The sequence below is a fragment of the Aphis gossypii genome, unplaced genomic scaffold (genome assembly GCF_020184175.1).
Source record: "Aphis gossypii isolate Hap1 unplaced genomic scaffold, ASM2018417v2 Contig00637, whole genome shotgun sequence".
Classification (NCBI taxonomy): Eukaryota; Metazoa; Arthropoda; class Insecta; order Hemiptera; family Aphididae; genus Aphis; species Aphis gossypii.
The window spans coordinates 41,636-67,684 of NW_026083205.1; the positions used below are offsets into that span (position 1 = coordinate 41,636).

General features: G+C 27.2%; 1 protein-coding gene, 1 long non-coding RNA gene and 2 pseudogenes across 2 annotated transcripts; 1 reads left to right on the forward strand and 3 right to left on the reverse strand.

The window, feature by feature from the left end:
* Positions 1-6,396: 6,396 nt before the first annotated feature.
* On the reverse strand, positions 6,397-7,221 carry LOC126554895 (protein ZBED8-like). Its single transcript, XM_050209895.1, has one exon. The coding sequence runs from the start codon at positions 7,219-7,221 to the stop codon at positions 6,397-6,399; it is 825 nt and encodes a 274-aa protein (XP_050065852.1).
* A 640-nt stretch (positions 7,222-7,861) lies between these two features.
* On the forward strand, positions 7,862-8,614 carry LOC126554896 (uncharacterized; annotated as a pseudogene).
* Positions 8,615-9,676: 1,062 nt separating this feature from the next.
* LOC114129988 (uncharacterized) lies at positions 9,677-10,314 on the reverse strand. Its single transcript, XR_007606748.1, has 3 exons — positions 10,202-10,314; positions 9,891-10,140; positions 9,677-9,819 (listed from the first exon to the last, which is right to left on the reverse strand). It is a non-coding gene; the product is annotated as an uncharacterized LOC114129988 (long non-coding RNA).
* A 3,318-nt stretch (positions 10,315-13,632) lies between these two features.
* Positions 13,633-23,549, reverse strand: LOC114121034 (uncharacterized; annotated as a pseudogene).
* Positions 23,550-26,049: the final 2,500 nt, after the last annotated feature.

A 26,049-nucleotide genomic window follows, 5' to 3' on the forward strand; every position in this document is an offset into this window, starting at 1 on the left:
AATATATTAATTGTATTTTAAAAAGGTGTTGTTTAATAAAGATTATGAAAAAACAAAATTGAATTATACTTTATAAATTATTTATATCCTAGAAACACTAAAGATTGATCTCTAAGAACATTTTATTTTTTGAACTAGGCATAAACATGCTAAGTTATATACTAATTTGGAAATTGTATTCAACTTTTTTATAGTTACCTACTTACCTACTATATATTCTACCCATTTTATAACATATTTTTTTATATTTATACATACATAGGAATAGATATTAATATATTTATCATTGTTACATTGCATGTTGACACAATACATAAACTGACAATTATAGATCACCAAAAATATATTATAATATATTTATATAAGTTGTATTATTAAGGGCATGCCAGCACAGAACCAGCAATGGTAGACCAGTCACCAGTACAGAATATCTTGGTACTGTACCAGTAATATTACTTGTTCTGCACCAATAATGTTATTCAGTACTGGTCTAAATCTGCCTGCCAGTAATATCCCAGCATTAGCCAGTACTGGCACAATGATTTACCAGTTGCTAGTCAGTACTATTCCGGTACTAAAAGTCAGTACTGAATATTGTTATCATCCCAGACATATGCCAGTACTGCTAGCCAGTAATATGCCAGCATTAACCAGTACTGGCGCAAAGATTCGCCAGTTGCTAGTCAGTACTATTCCGGTACTAAATGTCGGTACTGGTCCAGCACTGAAAGTCAGTACTGATATTCAGTACTGAATACCGTTATCATCCCAGACATACACCAGCACTGGGCCGACACTGACTGCCAGTAATGTGCCAGTATTAGTCAGTAGTGGCGCAATGTTGCGCCCGTTGTCGATTTCCGATTGGGATTGATCCATTATTATTTTTTTTTTTTTGAAGCCCCACTTCAAATTTTCGTTTAGACATTATTGTATTATAGCGTATTATTTAATAAATTAAAACACAATACTAGTAAAAAGTAAAAACTAAAAAACCACAGTCACTGTAGGAAAAACAAAACGAAAAAATAATTACACTTATTAAAATGAACAATCGGTTTACACCATAGAGTATAGAGTAAGAATAAATCGATTAAACGAGTATTATCTTACTTATTGTAACGTGCCACGTATGAGCAACCGTACTGAAGTAAATTTGAAATAATGTGAACGCAGTTGAAATATTTTCTAAGTGTTTTTTATTAGAAAAATATTCTAAGTCCAAATAATTAATTTAATTAAACTGTGAAAAATATTCTAAGTCCAGGAGACATAAATATTGAACTGAGTGACGTGAAGGTGCTCGCTTTAACTCTGATGGATCACGTCTGAAATGTGCCTATTCAGGACCCCCTTGTATATTATCCAGAGACTCCCGCGGTACCACCAGGTTCCTGATGGTCATCTGTACATTGTGGTAATTACGTATCCTCAACATGTCACCAGATAGCAATCATAAAGTTATTATTTTCTAGCGGGTAGAAAACATACGGGTGTTGATACTTTTGATTAGTTTTTACCTTTCATTTTAGGTCCCAAATTGTTGGTCTATACTCGATTATTACTTGCTTGGCTGCTTGACTGCTGTAATTATAGGGATGTTTGTTATGCCCCTAGTGTTATGGTTATTGTTGGCTACAGTATGTAGTAATTTATATATTATATATAATATAAGTATCAGAGCACGTTGCACCTCCCCACAAAAAAAAGGTTTATGTCTCAAAGACAGAAATTTGACAGAATCTTTCAAAGTTTAGTACAAAATAGTTAAGTTACAAATTATTACAATATTATAGTGTTTACAATGTTCGATTACAAGTTATTGAAGTAAGACATACATTACAATTATCTGTATGCTTTTACATTTAAAATATTTTTATTATATAATATGATGTATATGTTTTACATATAGTTTTGATTAAAATAAAATTGTAATATAATGATTAAATATTTATATTAAACATTTTTATTAGGTTTTGGTTATAATATATTCAATGATTAAATATGTTTGTTAGTTTTCTTATAATTTATAATTGTGATTTCAATAAAATATAGTGTTAGTAAATAGTATAATATAATGATTATAGTGCGTTTAATAATTCCAATAAAATATGTGGTTAGCATAATATTTTGCTTATTATAATATGTTATTAATATAAAATCTATAAAGTTCCACAAGTTTTACAATGATGTATGTTTTTTTTTTTTTGTGTCTGTACAGCATAACTAGTCGAAATAATGCTTCAATTTCAAACTTCAGGGGTGGTTTCCGATGGAAAAGTGAATATCATTGGTGCATTATAGAGGTAAAAAGTAAACATTTTCCAACAGTTTTCAAAAAAATCGAGAAAAACAAAAAAAAAAATGACGGAAAAACGGGAATTTTTTACGCAAAACCAGTTTTCAACCGAATCGATTTTTTTATATAGTTGTAATTCAAAAACTAATCACTGTAAATACTTGCAATTTTTACCAAATGTTCATGTTAGTGTTATCTGTATACAGATAAATTTTAAAAATTGTTGACTTTTTTGAGTTATTTATAGACCACTGAAATTTTAGGTTTTTATTCGAATTTTGTTTTTGAAGTGTCGGTAAAAAAATTTTGGATGATCAAAAAAACTTAGAAATGTAATACAAGGTTCCTTATGAGTTGTTCTTATTGTAGCTAAAAAAAAATTAAAAATGGTTAGTCACAATTTATTTTTTATAAGCGTTTATAGTTTAAATTTTTACGAAATCTGTCGAAAACGAGAACATTTGCAAGTAATTTTGAAGTTGAAAAACTATAAAATGTTTTGTGTTTATAAGTAAGGATTAAAAATACAACATTAAGTTTTCCATAGGTTTTTCTTCAAGTAGCTATAGAGAAAACTCGAAGTATCATTATAGGAAAAATTTTAAGTGCGTTTGAATTTAAAATTTTTACGAAATCGTGTAACGATAACGATTTATCCTCAAACGAATTTAAATATTTGTTATTACTCAAAAAGTATAAGTCGTAGATACTTGAAAATTTTACCAGTTATTTATATTGGCATTTTATTTACATGATTTAATTTTCAAAATATTTTGAGTTTTTTTGAGCTATTTATAGACAACTGAAATTTTCAATTTTTCTTAAAATTTTTTTTGAAGTGTCGATAAGATTTTTTTGGCCCAATCATAATACTTGAAAATTGTATACAAAGTTCCTCATATGTTATTCTTATAGTGATTAAAAAATTATAAGAATACATAGGCACAATTTTTTTTTATTTTATAAAAATTTGTCAAAATCATGAATATTTGCAAATTATTTTTGTACTTCAAAATTCATAGAATTGTTTGTATTTATATCTAACGTGAAAAATTCAGCACTTAGTTTTCCATGAGTTTTGCTTCAAAAGGTTATAGAGAAAATTTGAAGCGTTATTATAGGAAAAATGTTTTGAGCGTTTGAGTTTTAAATTTTTATGAAATCGCGTAACGATAACGATTTATCCTCAAACAAGTCAAACGAATTCAAATATTTGTTATACTTCAAAAATTATAAGTCATAGATACTTGAAAATTTCACCTTTTATTTAGGTTGGAAATTGAAAAATTGAAAATTTATACAATGATGATTTTACCACAGGTTATAAATATATATTATACGAGATGATTATATTGTGATTACGAAATGTTAGGTACTAAAAAAAGTCGGTAAAGTGGGTACCGCTCTGCTGTACATTAGGAGGTGGGGTGAACCTTGGACTAGGGTAGGTTAAATTTGAATGCAATGATATGTATCATTGTATATGAAAAACGATTCTGAACGGAGATGATTTGTCAGTCTAGGATATATTATATTTAAATATTGCCATATATTCTAATTTGAAACAAATATTTTATATCTCAATTAGGACGCATTTGCAAAAGGCATGGTTAATCAATTTTTCTAAAAACATTGCATGTAGTTATCATAATTCATAATACCTTATATTATCATAATATACATAATATATACCTGGTATACCAAAGCATGATTGTTGACACTTTGACACTTTAAGACACGGGTAGAAAGGCCATTTTGTCAAAGGCCAAAGGTCATTTAGTAAAATGCTTAGTTTGACTGTGACATAATATATTTAATAAACTTATTCTTCAGTGTATACACACATTCTTTAGTGGTACACTTTTGCGGTGTTTGAGGACGATAGTTGCATATTTTTTTTTTTTTATGAACATCAGTGATATTCAGAATTTTTTTTGGGAGAGAGTGGTTGTTTAGTTAAATTACAAAAAAAAATCCTTAATAAATACACATTTAATGTTTGGTTGCAAATATTTTAGATTTTGAATGTAGTAATAAATATATTTTGATGTTGTGTGGTTATGAAAACCAAAAATGAGTCATTTTAGTTATTTCATCTTAAAATATTAGGCTTAAATATTACAATATTGTTATTTATTTACATTACAACAGTTAAAGTCAGTATTAGGACCTACTGCATTCGGAGGAAGAGGAGAACCCCTTGTTATAATGACTGATGATAGCTCTGCCGAAAGAAATGCATTAAAATCAGTTTTTCCTCACTCAAATTTACTTCTGTGCATTTTTCACGTTCTTCAGGCTATGTGGCGCTGGTTATGGGACTCTAAACATGAAATCGTTAATCAAGACCGAAAACATTTGATGAAGCTTTTCCGCAGTGTTGCTTATGCAGATAATGAAGAAAATTTAGTAGAAATGGTAGACATATTAATGAAAACAGATTCAACTTCAGCAAAATATCCAAGATTTAAAAACCATTGTGCGTCGCTTTTAAATCGTAAAAAAGAATGGTGTATTGCGTATAGGTCTACACTTCGAACTAGAGGACACAACACCAACAACATTGTTGAATCATCAATACGTGTATTTAAAGACATAGTTCTTGAAAGGTGTAAGGCTTTTAATGCAGCGGCGCTGGTTGATTTTATTGGAAATACTTTGGAAGATTACCATAGGCGGAGATTATTAAAATATGCAAATGTGCGGGTAAGTAAACCAGAACTCCACTTCCAAACATTTTGCCAATTGTCCAAAGGGTTTATTGTTAAAAAAGAAAATGAACATTTATATTATGTAGCGTCATCTATAGACGAAAATATGTTTTATTCAGTAGACATTGAGAATGAGACATGTGATTGTTCAGCTGGAAGAGGAGGAAAATTTTGCAAACATCAATGCGCTGTATTTTGGCAAGATGATAAAATTACAAAATTCACCGAATCTAAATTTTGATGATAGAGTTGTGTTGGCCAAATTAGCGATTGGCAATGTTGATGAAACATTTTTTCAAAATATGAATAAATTGGACGCAAATTATGACAAATTAAGTAATGAAACTGAGGCACAAGACAACTTTGATGAGGGTATGGTTGTATCCGAAAATTCTAATAAATTAAGATTAAACTTAGATAATGCATCTGTCGATGAAAATAATAGTATTAAAATATTGGAAATAACCAAAAACCTCAAAGATAATTTAAATAGAATAGCCACTTTAGCATTAGAATCAAATACTTTGTACACTCATAAAATAATGAGTTCCCTGACGACAAAATTATCGGCGATAACGAGTTCATCTGAAGCACTTTCATTTTTGGCTTAGGTGAATAACAAAAAGAGAGGTCGACAAATTGGAGTCCAGCCGACTTCAATTGCTAGAAGAAAAGTAGGATTGACTTTAGGTTCAAAAAGAGTACAAGCAGGGAGACCAACTGAAAGTGCTCCACCAAACAAAAAAAGAAAAAGAAACCTAGCTAGTAATATCGACGATAATAAATGTAACTCCAAATCGCACTGACTTAAAAACTTAAAATGTAAATAAATAACAATATTGTAATATTTAATGTATTATTATGTAATTGACTAGGCATAAAGTTATAGTATAAATTTCTTCATTTTTTTTTTAAATTGACATAATCCAAATTATATGGAACATAAATTAATGTGTTAGTTGAATTATTTATTATACTTTTTTGTTTTTATAATAGCATTATACATTTACACTATTTAATTTTAAAAATACTAAGTTAGGTACGAAAAAAAATATACTAACGACATATATTGTATTAGTAACTACTTTTATATAATTATGGTATGTGTGTTGTGAATATATTTTATATGTACTAATTACTGTATGTACAAGCCTAATATTTTAAGATGAATATAGCATATGTATATTTATATATATATATATATACATATATGACAACAATATTGTATGGTTTGTAATTTAATGTATTATTATGTAAATATAATTAATATAGGTACAAAAGTATGCTTTTAAATGAATATTTACTAGTGTGCCCTAAATCAGTTAGGGAACGTAGTGAAGACGCGCCCTACGGAGTCTAACCGGATTCGGGCACTAGTGCCCCAGCTCAGTTAGGGTTCGGAAATACGCGCCCGGGTACATACTGTTTTAAATGACTTAGAAAACCACGATAGCGTCCAACCATGGCAGGTGCTCCATCTGTTGCTGCTGATATTATATTTGTTAAAGGGATTGCTTTTTCCGTGAAATAATCTTTCAAAACATTGAATATGGATTCGCCTTTTGTGTCTGTAGTCAAAGTTCTTGCAAATAGCAGTTCTTCATGGATTTCTTGGTCCATAACAAAATGAACATATGCCAATAATAGTGCTTCATTACCAGGCAAAGTTGACTCATCTAGTTGTATTGAAAAATAGGTTGCTTGCAAATAATTACACAAGTAACTTTCAACATAATGACTCATTTCATCAATACGTCTTTGAACCGTATTGTTGCTTAAAGGAATTTTTTTAAGTATATCATATGCAGGTCTGTGTAAAACAGTTTTTAAGACCTCTTCAATGGCTGGCAAAATTAGTTGTTCCCCGATAGTATGAGGCTTACCTGATTTTGCTATGAGTAGTGAGATATTGTAAGACGCGCGCAAGCCATCGTCGTCTTTTTTTAACGTGGCAGCAAACATACTATCCATCGCGGATCTCTTCTGAAATTTTTCTTTCAGTGTTTGAAAGTATTTTAATTCTTTACGTGTTTTTTCAGGGTGACACCTTTTCAGATGATCTTCTAGCTTGGATGGTTTCATAGCGTCGTTGCTTAAGACTTTGTTGCATAAAAGACACATAGGTAGGGTTTTGTCCGGCAATGATGGAATGAAGCCGAACTTCAAATAATCAATGCTATATTGCCTACATTTCTTTTTAGATTCAGCCATAATTAATAGCAGTTATATTTGTAAAAAAATCAACCGATTTATGAATTAATAAAACTTTGAAAAATGGCAAACAATGACGATGACGACGACGACGGCTGTCACGGATGAACTAAATTACAAAACGTACAGTAATATATATTCCGACCATCGACGTTGACCGATATCATGTTTCGATAAACAACCATTCTTATGGTACTGTGAGACCTAAAAATATACGGTTGAATGTGTAATGTGTATATTTAATCTTATCTTAACATTCCGATATTCACCGTAGACTCCATTAGTCATTATCGACAATGTTCGTTATAATAATCGTTATCTTCGTCACACACATATTTTTCGTAAAAATTACGACACACGCATTTTGACTTATAACGCTCGTGGACCCCTATTTACACATGATGCACCCCCAACTTTCTTTTTCGTTGACATGGACTCCTTGAAGGTCAGAATCGACCCCAGGGGGTCGATATAGACCACTTTGGGAACCTCTGCCCTATACTATTGTATTTGCCTGGTGGTGTATTCTAAAACTGATGAAGAGTTTCAAGATTCTATGAATAACATTAACCAATAAGAAAATAATCAAAAATTTAAAGATCATTTGCATGAAAATTTAAAAAAAAGCAATCAGTGGTCTATGTTTTATAAAAATAGTAATAGTCTAATAACACGGAATAATCAAACAAATAATTATTCTGAAGCTTCTATTCGTATTTTAAAAGAAATTGTTTTGGAACGTATGAAAGCTTATAACATAGTTGCACTTATTGAATTTATTGCTATAATTTAAGATAAATATTTTATCAACCACTTGTTAGATTTTGCTTATAACAGAAGACCAAAAAGCCATTTCAAAATGCAGCTTACACGAATGTCAACGGTAGATATATGCACTGTGGTGAAAATAGATGATATATAACGTGCCTAGTACTAAAGATAGTAAAAAAATGTATGAGGTTAATATTATAGTCAGTTGGTGTAGTTGCTATAGTGGTCAACAGGGGGGATTTTGCAAACACCAATCTTTTTTGAAAAAAAAATTTTCCAAACTCAAAAGAATTTTCAAATTGTCCAGTAGTTAATTGTGATGATCGCTATAATTTAGCTTTGCTTGCTCTTGGTGATGAGTGTCCACCTAAACCATTTTTTGAAGTAATTCATACAATATAACAAAATTTATTCAATAATTAGATAAATTAAGATGTGATATTTGTAATTATTACAGGATGTTTATGAACTATCGACTCCTTAAACATCTCTGATGGAGAAAAATATATTAGTTGAACAAACTTTAACAGCTGTGTCAGAAAGTAATCAACAAAACTGTAATGCATCAAAAGACCAACTATTACACTCACATGATACTAATTCATCTAACTATCCCAGATAGCAAAAACGTATTATAATAATGTTTTTATATAATTACAAAAATAATGAGTAATATTATTTGATCATTTTTATTTCATTACAAATAGAAAATAAAAATATTTTTGTAATATTATAGTATTATTATTTGGCCAGGTGTGCATTATTACTATAATATTTTATTTATATTGTGTTTAAAATATTAGAAAAAAAACATTTTATAATATTCTAAAAATAATATTATAAAATTGTTTTTTAAACATTAATATAATATTTAAAGTATTTAATTTTAATATTTTTTTTTTATCATACTATTTTATTATATATGTTTACATAATATGGAAATCCCGGTGTTCAAATTGGATTGAACATTAAAATATATAAGGTCAGCTTCTCGTAGACATGTATCTTCATGACACATTTTGTTTTGTTTGCATAAATGTATATAGGTAAGAGGTAAGGATGACTCATTTCACCTATATTTAGTAAATTCCATTCATAAATTAATAGTTTTTTGTCAGACTCACAGGATAGGAAATAGATAATCATTCAACATAATATATGCATTATTGTATTATAATTTTATTAAACTGAAACATTTTTTATAAATATATTATATACTTACAATAGTTACAACTTAAAAGTTTAAATTTCTTTGTATATATATAATAATAGTTATAACTTTATGAAAATCTAGCTAATAATAACTTAATAAAAGTATGAACAAACAAAATGTGATTAAATATTTCTGAAACTTTCATTAAAATATACCTTATACGTAAATAAAAAAAACTGATAATTATACAAAACATATGGTCAGGCATCATATTTTTTGTTTCTAAATGCAGCGCCAGCTATATGAACTAATAGGAGCTTCGATTTCTGCATCTATTGAGTTTCAAAATTTTTTGTCCTTCTTACAGCTTCTTAAAAGAACAAACAATTGTAGAACAATAATTAAAAACTAATACTTAATACATATTAATATTTTTATAATTTGTAGGTATTTCAACTAATAATTTATTTGATTTATATATATATATAATATTATATAAACATAATAATGCTTACCAAATATAACTGTACATATTTTCAAAGAAAAAAATATTCTTTTTTTTTCTGACCCACGTAGCTATATTCTTTAAGTAATTCATCATCAAATAATTTTCTTAACATTTGGCATACTGTTGAAGTTAAAGTTTTCCTTGTTAATCGTTTAAGACTATTAACCTAAATTAAAAACATATTATGTAACAAAAAAATATGTATTGAATAACATATTTTATATTTTAAAAACATACCACATTTGTCTTAAAATTTTTGTCGAGCAGTTTAGTTTCAAATTCAATCAATTCTTCTTCATGGAAATAGGAAGTGAAGAATCACAATCGTCTACTTGGTTAGAATATATGACTGTTGTAATTGTTTCATTATTTTGTATTTTTAAATTCATGTCATTAATTATTCGGTCTATATGGTGTTGTTTTTGGGACAAAGTTTCTAAGTCATACCTTATTTTTAAAACCACATTTAGGATTCTTTTTACTGTATCTATTCAAAAAAAATGTATATTAAAACTATTTGTAGTATTATAAGTATATTTTAAATTTACCTCCTAAAGATGAATCTATTGGTGATGATAATGGTTGTCTGGATGCCACTATACTAACTGAATTATTTTGATACTTTTGTTTTGATTTATTCATGCTTGGTGTTTTTATGTTACAAGCTAAAAAAATAAAAGTAAAAAAGTGAACACTATATGAAGTATGAAGATATAATTATTGACATTTATGTAGGGTAGATGAATAATATAAAACAATAATTCAACTACTTTTTTATATGTTATTAAAATAATTAAGTTTTAAGTTCTAAAATGAAACCTTTATTAACAAATAACGTGTGGATAGACTAAAATTCAACTTATTTTTTTACACTACATAAAGTAAATTAATTAAATTTTAAATGCCATATTAATAATAATATACCTTGTGTAATAGCTGATGTAGATGAAAAATTCATGTTGTCCCCGATAATTTCAGATCTATTTAAACTATTCCCCATATTAGATACTTTAAATGGAGATGATGTAGTTTGATACACTTCAACATTTTTTTCTATATTCAAACATATTTAAAGTAACATTATACATTTGAAAAATTAATAATTTGTTTTAATTATACCTTCAGATTGCATAAATGATAGCAGATTACGATCATCAGGTTTTTGGTGCATTTCTTTTACTCGACCTGTTGGGAAATAATAAATAATTGTAGTTTAAGTCTTTATAATAAGTGTGAATACCTATTTAAACATAAAAATGTATTTATTGGCAGGAGCAGTGGCATGCTGATGAGGAAATTATAAATTAAAAGTAGAAAAACCTAGTTTCTCACAATAAAAAGAATTAATTATATTCTTGTACGTACGTTGCATCTTTGATTTGATTACAGCAGGACTACAAAATCAGATGTTGATAGTTCTATTGACATTTAAAAATGTTGATTATAAAGAAAGAATATTATATTATAAATTTAAAATAATTCATAAAAAAAATAATAAATTACCGGCTTCATCAGAAGAACTTAAATCATAAAGTTGTCTTTTAACTTTTGAATGACTACTATGTTTTGGTAAATTCATAGTTTTTTTCATACTTGTATCATTCATACAAAACATGTTATTGTCATCTAAAATGAAAATAATACAAATTTAACGATTTAACGAACACTTTGTATTTGAACTGATTTAGTATGTAAAATTGTCCTGGCATCTTTCGGTAAATTTGAAAAACATTTATGTTTTCTTAATAAATTTAATAAACCATTTACAGCAGTATGTGAAATTTTATGAAACAATGCCCACTGAGCAATTTCAGAATTTATACAATAATATTTTGTTATAAAATGATGTGATGAATTACTAGATGATGAACTACCGGATTCATTATTTAAAACATAATTATCATTCCTACATTCTAATTCTAAATTATCTTCCATATCAGATATTATAGTATTTAATGGAGGTGTTTCATTCTCATTAACACTTAAGTTAGGGCAATTATCAATATCTACTGGCATTTCATTAATAGAATTGTTCTCAGAATCGTTGATTGGAACAAAATTATACGTATCTAATTCTTCTCTCATCCGCCTTCTCTTTGTACGATTACTAACCATTCTATTCATATTGTTTTTTTGGTTTAAAAGCCTTTTAAGAAAAATAAATAATATTTTTATCAATATACTACCCTATTGGGAAAAGAAAATCTATTATATAGCTACAATAGATACCAATGTACAATATAAAATGTGTTAGCCATAGGTACATACAATCAAAGATAAAATGTATAATATTTAGTAGCATCTAATGTTAATGAGATGTATATAATTAAAAAGTAAATTTATGATATTTAAATGCTTATAGCGTTACAATAAAACAAGATTATAATATCTATTGTATAAATGACTAAAAACCTTTGTAACAATACAACAAATTATTTTTATTAATTATAATAATATGTACTTACTCAAAAACGGACGAATATTTTACTGCAGGTACTGCAAACGAAGTATTTTTTGGTGATATTGCCGTCGCCGAACGCGTAATAATTAATAAACGTATAAGTAATAATAATAACTAATATTAATATTGTCTAATAAGTCACTTAGTCACATATTGACATCAGTCACACACTCACAAGTCACAATCGTAAGCAAAATGTGGTTCAGCGTCTCACTGTCTCAGTGGTTGTAAAATACTGCGTCAATAATATAATATATAATAATATATATTATATTGTATTTGTAACTTGTATCGCCGAGCAGAACATGGGTTTTTTCCCTGTACGATAATTCTCGAACATTATAGCGAACTCGAAAACACGTATAATATAAACAAAGAATATAATATATAAATATATAATTCGTCCAATATATTATCTGCTGATGTCACAAACGTTAACGCAGTTGACATTATTTTACAATATTATATAGATAGTAATCGTAATAGTCACCGATGACCAAGATAAACTTGACGGTGTGGACGGGTTATAACTTATAATGAGTATTGACTTTATTGATAATATTAACTATTAAATATTAATTATTATTCTATTTCTTTCATAGTTTCATAGTTTCAACTTTCAGTGTATTATTTGAAATTTGAATAATTTTGAGGATAAGGAATTTTACACGTCTTGTATCAATGTTAATTAATAAATTTAAAATGTTTTATAATTGTATCGGTACATTATTTATCAGTGAAAAAAAATCCTGATCATATTAAGAAAAAACTAGGTTGGTTTGACAATTCTCTTGTCACTATTCAGCCGACAAGATTTTTGTCAAACCAACAAATGTTTAGTTGATGATATGATAATAATATTATGAATATCAATCTTATATTATTAACAATAGTCTTGTTAAATTAATAACTACTATTTTCAAATGAAAATATAACTCTTGTTACATTGAAAATATTCTTCTCATCATAATCATAATTAATACTAACAAACAACAATTTTTTTTGTTAAAGTGATAATGTTAATTTTTGGATTAACAACTCAAAATTGTTGTATTAATGAGTCCATTTTTAAAATTGTATTTTGAAATATAATTGTTATGACAAATAATCTTATTACAATTAAAATTATCTTGTTAGAATAGTTGAGTTAAGTTAAATAATAAAGGTTAACATAATAATATATATTTTTAAGTATTTCAATTTTATTATGAGTTATTACAAAAATAAATCAACAAATCCAAAACTTTAGTTACTTATTTCACATACATAAAGATATTTAATAAAATATAATATAAATTTAATTATATTATAATAATAATACAAAAAAAAAAAATCTATTTATAAATCATAATCACTTAATTAATATAATATTTTAGATATTAATGAGATATCTAAAATCTGATTCCTTTTTAGTATAAACAATAAATAATCATAAAAATCATAGTAAAAACACATGTTGATGAAAAGTTAATTTACATAAAAAAAATTAATTATTGTTTAAATCAGATAAAATTTGAACTAATTTTGAACGAATAACCATACAATAGATGATTGCCATGGATATTCCAAATTGAACAAGTGGAAAACCTTATAACATACTTCAATGGATCTTAGTATAGAATACACTTTGTACATGATTGAGTCGAACTACACTAATATTTCTTTATGAGAAAAAATAGTTCCTACAATTAAAATAAAAGGTTGGAAAGGGTCTCTACGGCTTTTAAGTTGCTCTAAATGTTGTTGCATTATATCTACAGATTCACCAAATACTATGAAGCTGTCTTGTGAATCTTTATTGGAATATTTATCAGATTCTTTCTTCCCTGTTCGTCTCTGGTAACTTTTTTTGAAGTGGGAGCACATAGAGCATGTAGCAAATATATCAATACACCATTTTTGACATCTATAAATATATTTTTTATGAATAAAAATGCATTATTGTTATTATAAATTTGATTATATATCTTACTGTCATTAATATTCATTTCATTTGTATTTTTTAAGGTATCCAATATTTTTCGACAGTTTAAATCTTTGATTTTTTCATTTAATAATTTAAATATTTTATCTGATTTTTCCTCGAAGTCTTGATATATGTTAATACCAGTAGGAAATAAAATATTGTAATCAATATCAATCTAAAAAAATGTTGTATGAATAATGGGAATTAATAACACAATATGTATTAAATGCCTTACTAATTTATGGCCATAAGGGACTTTATATTGTTTCCATTTATTTAAGATTTCCCTAGTTGAATGAGAATTCTTAATAATATATAATAATATAATCGATAAAATACAGTAGCTCTCCAATTTGATTCTAACTCTGGAAATGTAGTATCATTATACTTCAAAATATCAAGTATAGAATCTATCCCAACAAAATATATATGTAAAATGATAGCCAAGTTTAATTAAATAATATGCTTTGGTTGTTGACTTCAACGACAAAAGAAGTGAGATCTAAATAGATGCCAAGTTCAATGGTTAGTCCTGAAATTTATTTATAACAACATAAAATATAATTTCTTCTTATCACTTAGGATAATGTTTTGAAGCCTAAGGTCTGACTTGGCTTGTTGTCATATACGAATTATTATTAAGTACCAACCAAAACAGTCATGGAAGAGCACTGTGTTCGATAGCTAGTTTCTACCAGCAAGCCAAATTTTTAGAAGGATAAAAAAGAACTTACAACTTTAGAACTTGCGAAGGCTATAACATAATTCGTATATGGAAACTAGCCAAGTCAGACGTTAGGCTTCAAAACATTATCCTAAGTGATAAGAAGAAATTATATTTTATGTTGTTATAAATAAATTTCAGGACTGACCATTGAACTTGGCATCCATTTAGATCTCACTTCTTTTGTCGTTGAAGTCAACAACCAAAGCATATTATTTAATTGAACTTGGCTATCATTTTACATATATGTTTTGTTGGGATATCATTACTTTTTTGTAAGTAAATTATTAATAGCTATAAAAATCATATTAAAATAATTTCCAAATGGTTTTTAATAAACTATTGTATTTTCCTACATAAGTATAAAAAAAAAAATTAATTTAATTTAATTTTTTTTTTTTTATTATTATTTTAATTTTAATTTTTTTTTAAATTTCTTAATTTAATTTTTCAATTTAAGTCAACACTACATTAAATTAGAGGCAATTAGTTAATTAATTGCAAAATTATAATAAAATCAATTGATAAAAAATTAAAAAATTTTAAATTAAAAATCTTCAAGTTTCTGATTTTTTCCTTTGTATTAACCTAACTACCTATCTGTATGCCAAATTTGAACTTTCTAGGTCATCTGGAACTGGGTTAGAATTTTGATCTATAGGTAAGTCAGTCAGTGATAAAAATGACGATTTTGGGACGTTAATATCTAAATAACGGTTTAAGGTATGTTTATGAAATTTGGAAAACATACGTATCTCGTAAGTCTCAATATATGAGCCAAATTTGACATGTTTATGTGGAATAGTTTTTGAGTTATGAGGGGGTCAAAAGTGGCTCCAAATGGTTCGTGTAATATTACACACGGTGCTGCTCGCTAGTTCTGTAGCTAGAACTTGGCTTGACACGCTACCGCGTGTCTAGATTCCACTTTCAGATACTGTAAATAATTAAAATCATTATAAATAAAGTAAGAATTAATAGATAAATAGTATGTATAAAAGTTATACCAAATTCTTTTTCGATCCAGCCATTTTTCTGTTTTTTCTCGTTCATTGTTTGATTTTTGGTGATTGGTGTAAGTATTAATTCTGTATTTTTCATGTTTCTTACAGAATTGTAATACTTGGCGTACAATTTTCCTTTGGGATTTTTATTATATCTGATATTCATGAAATATGTATCCTGTAGGTTTCATAATTATTAGTTTTACACTCTTATAATAATTGAGGCGCTCAGCGCCAAAACAGCCTAACCCACAAAAGTGTAATTGCGCAAAACGGACATTTAAACTTTTGACTATTTTTCAACATTTTTTTTTTTCATATTAAATCCACTCCAAGGAAAATGACAATAACTCATTAGTATGCATACATTTTTGCCTTTTAAACCATCTATAAGGTTCAAGCCAATTTGATGTTTGTTAAGTTTTAATGTGGGTTAGGCCATCATGAATTTTGAAATTTTGTTATTGAATTCAATTTTCTGTGGTTTAGGCCAGCTTATTGGAAATTTGTTATTCACTTAAATTCACTAAACATGCAAATACTATGTAAATAATTGTATAAGTTTATTTGTAACTTTTTTAAAATAACATATTGTAATTATCTTTAGTGTAGAATGATTGTTACTAAACTTAAAAAAAAAAAAATCAAAATCACTTTTTATGGTGTGTAACAATAGTTCAGTTTATGTGGCTCGGCGCGGTGCAGTGGCTGAAATTAATCACTCATGTGGTTAAGAGTAAGCAACGGCCGCTGCCACTAGTACTCGGATGGGTGACCACCTGGGTACGTAGTGCGCAAAAACCTTGCCACACATACACGTGTTCCTAAACCGACCGTACTAACCGTAAAAACACAACCTATCCAACCAACCCTTACCCCTACCACAGTTCATAACCACTACAACAGCTAATGGCCTTAGTCGCCGGGCTTAAGTTTAATAAAAAAAAAAAAAAAATAGTTCAGTTTAATTTATCTTACTTTCAACTTGAAAATTTAGTATCTATACATTTTTAACATTTTAATTACTTAATACAGTCTTCAGTACTTATAGAATAATATTAATAAACAATGTGATTGTTACTAAACTTAACAAAAAAATAAAAAACATAAAATTATAATCACATACAGTCTTCAGTATGATATAATATTAATAAAAAATGTGATTGTTACTAAACTTAACAAAAAAATAAAAAACATAACATGATAATCACATACAGTCTTCAGTATGATATAATATTAATAAAAAATGTGATTGTTACTAAACTTAACAAGAAAATAAAAAAATAACATTATAATCACATAGGTAATACAGTTTTCAGAATAGTATAATATCAATACAAAATATGATTGTTACTAAACTTAAAAAAAAAATAACATTATAATCACATAGGTATAGAATAATTTAAAAAAAACAATATGATGAAAACTTAATAAAATAAAATAAAAATAACTTTTTACAGTATATCTTACTATAGTTCAGATTAAAATTCATCTTCCTCACTTTCATCAAAATTAATTGGTAACCCATCAATGGTGTTATTACCATCTGTTTGTAGACTATTGTAAAATTGATGATTAATTGGTGGTACATAGGGAAGCAGATCCATCAAATCTTTTTTTTCAACACTGTTATTTTGTGGCCTGTTGGATATAATAGATCTAAATCTTTTATGAATTCTTCAAGTTTTGATTTTCTTTTGTTTATGTTTGCAAAGTTAAATTCAACTTCTGGAGTGTTTGAATATTTGTAATTTATCTGAAATGGTTGTTCTTTTTTAAAATTCAGCCACTGAATCTTGAGCCATTCAACTTTATCACCATACTCATTTTTCTTTCTATTGACAATTTGTTTTTCCAGTGATTTGGTAGAAAACAAATTGTCTTTGGTCATATTTACAATATGAAAGGGATTTTTTTTCTGGCATTTTTTATTACACTATGCCAATCATTTGGTACAAATATGTTTTGATGATGTTTTTTTTTGTTTTTCAATCAAACCAAAATCTTGATCGCACGGTAAAAAGGAATGGCCACTCACTAAAAATTTGCGATCAATTTCATTTACACAATATTTGTCATTAGCCACAATAAAATTACAAAGGGTAGCCATTTTGATGTTTCGGTTTTGCCCTCCGCATTGATCCGAGTACATAATTAATTTACTTGCTGTTACAAAATTTTTAATGTAGTGTAAAATACATGAACCTATTTCTTGAGGTCCCCTAGATCCTACTGATTCATCCCAGACATACATTTTTGCAGTATTATCAGCAAGGTTATGTATTCCAAGACAGTATGTCCATAATTGACGTTTATAATAACATATACCAGTAGACAATACTGGAGTAGGCAATGTTTTCATCAAATCAAAAGCGATACATGCAACAGTATTATTTTCTTTTGCTAAAAGTCCATCTATACGCATACCTGCACGGGCATTTTCTGCTTTTCTCTGGTGTAAATCTCTTTCAGTTTCAATTTTTTGTTTTTCTTCGTCATTAACAGCATATTTCATTTTTATATTAAAATTATCACAATTCTTACAACTATCAGTAACAGGGGGATGAAAATGTAAGTTAAATTTTTTATTGAAAGTATCATTAAACTTAAACAAGGATACTGGTTCTGCAGTCTGTTCTTTATACAATTTGTACAGGCAATTAATATTAAGGTCTGGAGCCAAATACTTTCTGTGTACACTTTTTTCTCTAGAATAATGAGATTGATAAGAAGGGAATCTGTTTATAAAATCTACTACTGCCTGTATTTGTAAATTACTTGTTTTATTATGTGGAGTATGTTTACTTCTTTGATCAATAGGAGGAGTAGTAGAAATATTTTTATGAGCCAAAATTCTTGAAATTCTTCGGTCAGAAATACTAAATATGTTTTTGAAAAAAGATTTACAGACTCTCTCTTCTTTCCCATTATCTATGGGTAAATAATAAATCATTGTAAATTTTTTTTTACTATCAACATTTTTTGTATAAACCCTTTTTTTGTTTATTTTTTTGATTAATCCAGCTATAAATGCACTTTGTAGGTCATAATTTCCTAAATCATAATATTGACTATGCAATTGTTGTTGTTTGGCTTCGTTTATCAAATTATGGCATTTTTGTAAACAACTACATACATAAGGTGTAAAGGTCTTGGCAAGCACACATTTACCTGTACTTCCAATATAAGCTTCACCTCGAGCCCTTTTACTTTTTCTCACATTTTTTATCCAATTATTTTTATTTAAAAGTCTCTCACGTGTTTTTAAATTAATCGGCCCTGTATTTTCATCTGAACCAGTGTCTTGAGTAATTTCATTGTTGTCAACTTCTTGAGTAGTTTTATTGTTTTCAACTTCTTGAGAAATATCATTATTAAAATCATTAATTTCACTAAAACCTCCGTCACTACTAGATGATCTGTTCGATCCATATGGCAAGTATTCTGAGCCAGAATCTTGAAAAATATCATCATCAGTATCTAAGACATCAATATCAGACATCAGTATTAATACAATTTAATATTAAAGTAAAATGATATTATATAATGAAAATTTATAAAGTAACTTACCATTTTGTAAATATTCGTTTATTTCTTGTGTGTTCATTACAAGAATTAAAAAATAACAACTGAAACGAACTATTTTGTCATGAGTATATGAATAATATAATATTGAACTAAAATTCGTATTTAGATAAAAAATGATGACTGCATTCATTTTGCCGGGAAGTATTATCAATATTATTTTATTCATGGAAAAAAATTTACCTAATCCAATAGGATATGGTTGGGCCACTCTGGTTCTGAAATTATCAGTTATTTTCTTGGAGGAAAAAATGGCCTAATCCACTAGCATAGGGTTGAGCCACTATGGCTCTGAAATTATTTTTCATAATTACAGTGCCAAAAGAAAGAATGTGCTGCCATCTAGCGAATAATTTTTTGTGTGGAATAGGCCATAGTGGATTTCAAATATTATAACAATCTGAAACGTTTTAACACATAATACAATATTTGATTTTTTGTGGGTTAAGCAGTTTTGGCGCTGAGCGCCTAAATTATACTAGAACAAACCAATCAAATTACCTTAACTTCTGTTTTAAACATAGCAACAATTTGGTCTGCTAGAGATTCTGCCATACTTACAGACATAGGTATTTGTTGTGATAGTACCTACTTGTCCAATAAGTATGTCTACCAATGTTGCCCGTATACCATCATTCAATTTGTTGTGTATTTTAAAATAGTCAAGTATCAAGGAACCTTGAGTAGACATAGTAAGAACTTCATCAACTCTTAAATTATGACTTGACTTTTGTGGTTTTGTAAGAGTTTCTGTGTTAGATTTGTTTATAGAAATATTAATTGAGTTAGTGGTATTTGTATTTTGACAATTGTTTAGAGTATTTTTTGTCTTTTGCCATTTCTCTAATTCTGCTTCAAACTTAAATATTATTCCAAGTGGGAATTTGAACAAAAGTTTATGAACATGCTCACTTTTCATGTAAGAAAGAGTTGTCATATCTATAAGTTGATCTACATAAATAAACAACATAGAATAAACTGTAAATCATTGGGTAAGGTAATAATGCGTTTGTATAAAAATAAGAAAAATAAGCAACAGTTATCAAGAATTTAATCTAATATTATAGTACATTATTGTTAATAATATTAATAATATAATAATAATTATTAATTATTATAAGTCATAGGTGCACTATAGTTTATAGCAATTTTCCTACCAACACATGTTTGATAAACACATTTCAATCCCCATGAATTTAATAATGTTTGCAATTTTGTCAAATCTTCAACTGGGTAGTTGTAATCTGCTACAAAAATGGGAATATTTTCAATAATTGGATTAATAAATAATTCCTCATTAAAAGGTTCGTGTAGTTCAAGAGACTCCTAAGCATTTTATTAAAATAGTAAACAATGAAGTCTAGTTTTAATTTATATTATAGTCTTGCAAACTTTAATTTATTACTACTTACAGAACTAGAAGATTCTCCAATATTTAAAATATATGATCCATTAGGAGTATAATCATCCATCTTAATTTAAATTAAATTTATTGTACCAAGTATTATAAATAAAATTGCTATACAAATCTGCAATTAAAACAAAAAATGTACAAATAAAATATTTATTAAATTTTCAAATAGGTATGATAAGTACATGATAAATACATTAACAATAAAAAATAAATATATACATTTAAACAACAAAAAATTCTGATGATAAAATTAAAATAATAAAAAAATGCTTTAATATATATATATTAAAACTTATCAAATTAATAAAATTGTTTTAAACGTATCATTTTTTTACCAGATGGAACAGTAGTGACATTTATGGGAGGTCCATCAAATTCATTGACACCACATGTAAAACAATCATTAATAACTTCTTCACTACCACTCACATAAAAAGATTCATAATGTGAACTAAATTCATTCAATTTTATTTTTTTAGCCAAAATATAAATCATAATTTCAGGTTGATTGATAAATATAATTTCATCAATTTTAAATAAATGTAATTCATTATAATTTTTGGTTAGATAATATCCTTCTTTGTATAATATGCCATTAAATTTTAACTCAGTATAACAAGTATACTGTGATGAAGTTGGATTAAGAATAGTGTTAATAATTTCAGTATATTTACTTAAAACTCTATGTTTATCTTTAAAAATAATATTTTTTTCTGATTCCATTAGATTTTGAGCAAATTTAAACTGAAATTTTTTAGTCAACGTCAAAGTTACATTTTTTCTGGAAGTTGTTACTCTAGCATACATTTTTAATTCCTTGTGTTTGGCCTCATAGCGAAAACACCAGTAATGCCTAGGAGGACCTGAATTTTATTATTGTAGGATAGTGAACTAAAATGTGATGTTTAGGTTTTAAGGTATCATTAAAAAGTGTTATATACATAGTTATGTTGTGAAATTAATTGTCGAAGATGAGAAATTGCATTATCAGTAAGTGTGTATGATAAAAAAATGTCTATAATTTGAAGCAATATTAGGAAAAGTGCCCATACCTGATGCCCATTCTCTGGTATTAAATCTCCTATCATTAGAGGAAGAAAATGAACAAAAGTCATAACTTCTCTGGCTGACATTTTCAAATGTCTTTTTTTTAAATGAACAATTTTAATAGGAGGTGAAATATTACCTACTTCTATTGGCCCATAATTAAAATTCATTTTTCGGCTATTAAGAGTTTCTAATGAAAATAGTTTTGCTGTATCAATAAAGTAGGTTAATATATGACATATATCATTATAATGACAAATCCCTTCAAATAAGTCATACATGATATCTATACAAAAATTTTGAGTAACATGAAAATGAGTTACTCGATTTAACAATGACTCTCTATAAATTCCAGTTTCTAAAAAATTTGAGCTAGCGACATCTACAGAATAGTTGTGAACATTACGCATACAAGTTAAATCTTCTTCATGCGTTAATTTAGTTACTGATTTATGAGCTTTGCAAAAGCGGCAGAAGAAATTTGCAGAAAAAGATTTGCTGAACTCTAATAAACTATTTAAGCCTAAATTATCTCCTAGAATTATTCCCAATACAAAATGTACATGGAAACGTCCATCTTTAGTTGAAATGTTAATACCTTCATTTTCAAGTATATTTATTTCATTTACTAAGCTTTCTAAACATTTGTCATTACCAAAAGATGTAAGATCCACGTGTTTTACTAGTGCAGTTAAAAATATATTTGTTAATTTAGAACTATTTTCTGCTAATGGAAAGCTATAATATACAGCTGAAACGGATTGAAATGTTGAATGAGATCCTAATGGATTATTGATTTCAAATTCATCCATGTACAAAAAAAACGGAATTATAATTTTATCATTACTATACTGAGAGATCTTTTGTTTCCAAAGAGTTCCTTGAACAAAATTGTCTATAGTCGTACATACATTGGTTTTATATAAATTTAATCGAGTCAACTGTTTTTTAAAATTGTCACCTTGTTCAAAATATTTTTTAAATTGAAATTTTAATGGTAATAGAGCGCCTGTTGTATTTTTCTCATCAAATATAGTTTCACCAAGATGTTGAACTGGAAAAATTTCATTGTTTATAGTAAACTGATTTATTTTGGACAAAAATTCATTATTAGTAAGCCAATCTAATAAACGACATTCAGTACTACAATAAAGAAAAGTATTTTCTATGACTGAAGTAACTCTGTGAAATTTAGAAAGTAAAGTAGGCTCTTTTATTTCATCTTCTACAACTTTTTTTTAACATGGACACAATAGGTGTTAAAATTTTTTCTACTATACCAGCTTGAATATTTGTGATGTCTACTCTAGCAAAATTATTATTACTATGTAAATTAACAACCAGTTCAACTGCTGATTTGTATAATAATTCACTAACTAGTTCAAAATTAAATGGAATTTCAGCATTTATATTTTCATTTAAAGGATTATTTCTATGAACATTTTCAAAATTTTTAAGAGGTGATAGTGAAGAATTGGTATAGGACTGTTCAGGAATTTTAGAAGTTAACTGTAATTCAGGGAAATGCTTAACATCAATGTGTCTTTTAAATGTAGCTAAGCACTGAAAAGATTGTTTACAGTTACTTTCACCACATGTATAGGTACTATAACTTTTTAACGAATGAAAAATTTTAAAATGACATACTAATGCTTTCCAATTTTCAATGTCCAATCCACAAACATAACAAATCATTTTAAAACTAATAGATAGGATACCTTATAGTTATCAATATAATATAAGCTAACAAATTAAAACTGTTAACTAAAAGTAATATCAACTCACAAAATACTAACTAATACAACTAATAATGTATAAAACAGCAGAATCTCCAAAGAATACTCGTTTTAATAACCTAGGAATTGATTAGCAACTATTATAATATAACATTAAAAATTACTTATTAGGTGATTTAATACTAATTATTTACATCAAGTGTATTGTATATATAAATATATAAGATATAAATTATATTTACCTGATGTAGAGTGCTTTATTAGTTTCTAACTGACTTTACCAATAATAAGTAAATACCTATGTACACAAATTTTAAAATAAAAAAGATAATTAATATTACTTACAAAATAATAACTGTAGTCTGTAGATTTCAAATTCTTGCACAGTATGTGTGTAACTGCAGAACACAAAATCTTCACACTTTTTTTTTAAAACACAAGTATCGTGATAAGTACGCAGGTACTATAATGTGCTAAAATGATAACTTTATACAATGTGAAATGCCGCTGCTTCAATTTGAAGTGTAGGTACCGGTAACATTATTGCTTAGATAGTTAATAATCAAACATCAGTAAACAACGAGATTAATACTAAACGACTAAGCAGTACAAATTGTAGAAATCTTTGCAACTAAAAAAAAACTTATTATATTAGATAATATAAAAGGATGAAATGACAATAATCTTGTTACGATGATAATTTTAATTACATTTTGGAAAATCCCGGATATAAATAGATTTGTATTGCTAAAATTAATACGAATATATAATGTAAACGAATGCATTATTTTGACAATTTGTATAGTGTTATTTTAATAATATATTATCAATTTTTCGTCATTTTGATTTGTTAAATTAACAAATATATTGTTTAAACAATCATACATTGTCATGGTGACATGTTTAAGTTTAATAAGACAATATTGTCATCATAGGCGCAATTTGGGGGGGGGGGCTTGGGTGTGCTTAGCACCCCCAGTTTTTAAATTAGCACCCCCAAATTTGTTCACGTTTTTTTAGATTTTAATAGTCGGCAGGTATAAAAAACCGTTTTTATTGTATTATTACATTTAATCATGTGATGAAACGTTTTTGTATACTGTATGCAGATTGCAGACAGTAATAAAATAACGTGTAATTCTATAATCGGTGTAAACACTTCTTATAAAAATATTTTACAATTAAATCAAAGTGACAATTTAAATTTAGATTATTTGATATTGTTAACGTAAATACTATAGAACATGTTCCATGTAAATACCGTAGCGGTGGCGATAACACACACCCGGACGGCCGTTCGTCAATCGTCGAAAACGCTGGGCGCATTTGCAGTGTAACTGTGTGAGTGTGTGACAAACCAGGGCAATTGCTTGTATTTATCGTCTGCGGTCTGCCACAGTTCCACCTCTGAGCAACGAGAAAAATATAATGATAAAGTTTGATTCGTAAATTTGTTTGTGGTGTTCCGTTAAGTTTTTTATGTTTATTTGAAATAACTATTTGAGTTACTTTGTTTAACAAGTTATAAAATCACTTAAAATGTTTTCGATACCTACTTGAAAAGTATAAATGTAACAAAAAGAAAACCAATTGTGAAGTTAATACAGAAATATTTGCCACTGCCAGTAAGTAAAAATCTATAGTCTTTAAACTAAAATTAAAGTTCCACTGCAATCATATTGAAAAATTGTTTTACACTTTTAAAATTCTTTTCATGTTTATATTCAATGATCAATTTTATATTAAAATAGGTACTTCCAGTATAACTTCTGAATCTGAAGATATCGGTATTATGACTGATATGCAAGAAGTAATAGATAAAGATGACAGTACATTTATCAAACATATTAATGTGGATCCAAATGTGTCAGTTACAAGTGATTTAGGAGATATTAAAACGGGACCTGCACGCCCTATATTACAAGTCAGTTTTCAATTCTTACTAAAAAAAGTTTTCAAACTAACAGAGCTGCTACCAAGTTACTTTTGGTCACTTTTTTTTTGCATTCTCATGAAAATAGTCAGTTATTGTCACTATTTTGTGATTAATAACTGTTATTTTAATTTGAAAGTGGGTACTTTATAATTAAGTTTGTAAACATAAACATTAACATTTTTTGTTAAAATATAAATAATGTTTATTTTATTATTAATTGTAAGTCAATTAAATAACTATGTTATAAGTTAGGTCAAGGAAGACTGATTTAAATTTAAATTATATTATATTAATTAATGACAATATAATGTAACTTGATTCATTAAAAGCTGAGACTTAGGTACCTAACTTGTAATCAAAGTAATAATATAGTTAAGTTGAACATAACATTTTAATTTATTTTAATCATTCAATTTTAAATCTGGTTAACATTCAATTAAAAGTGACAATATGATATTTTGTGAAAAAAATCAAGTCACTTTTCTCACTTTTTTAGATTTAAGTAACGGTAGTATCCCTGAAC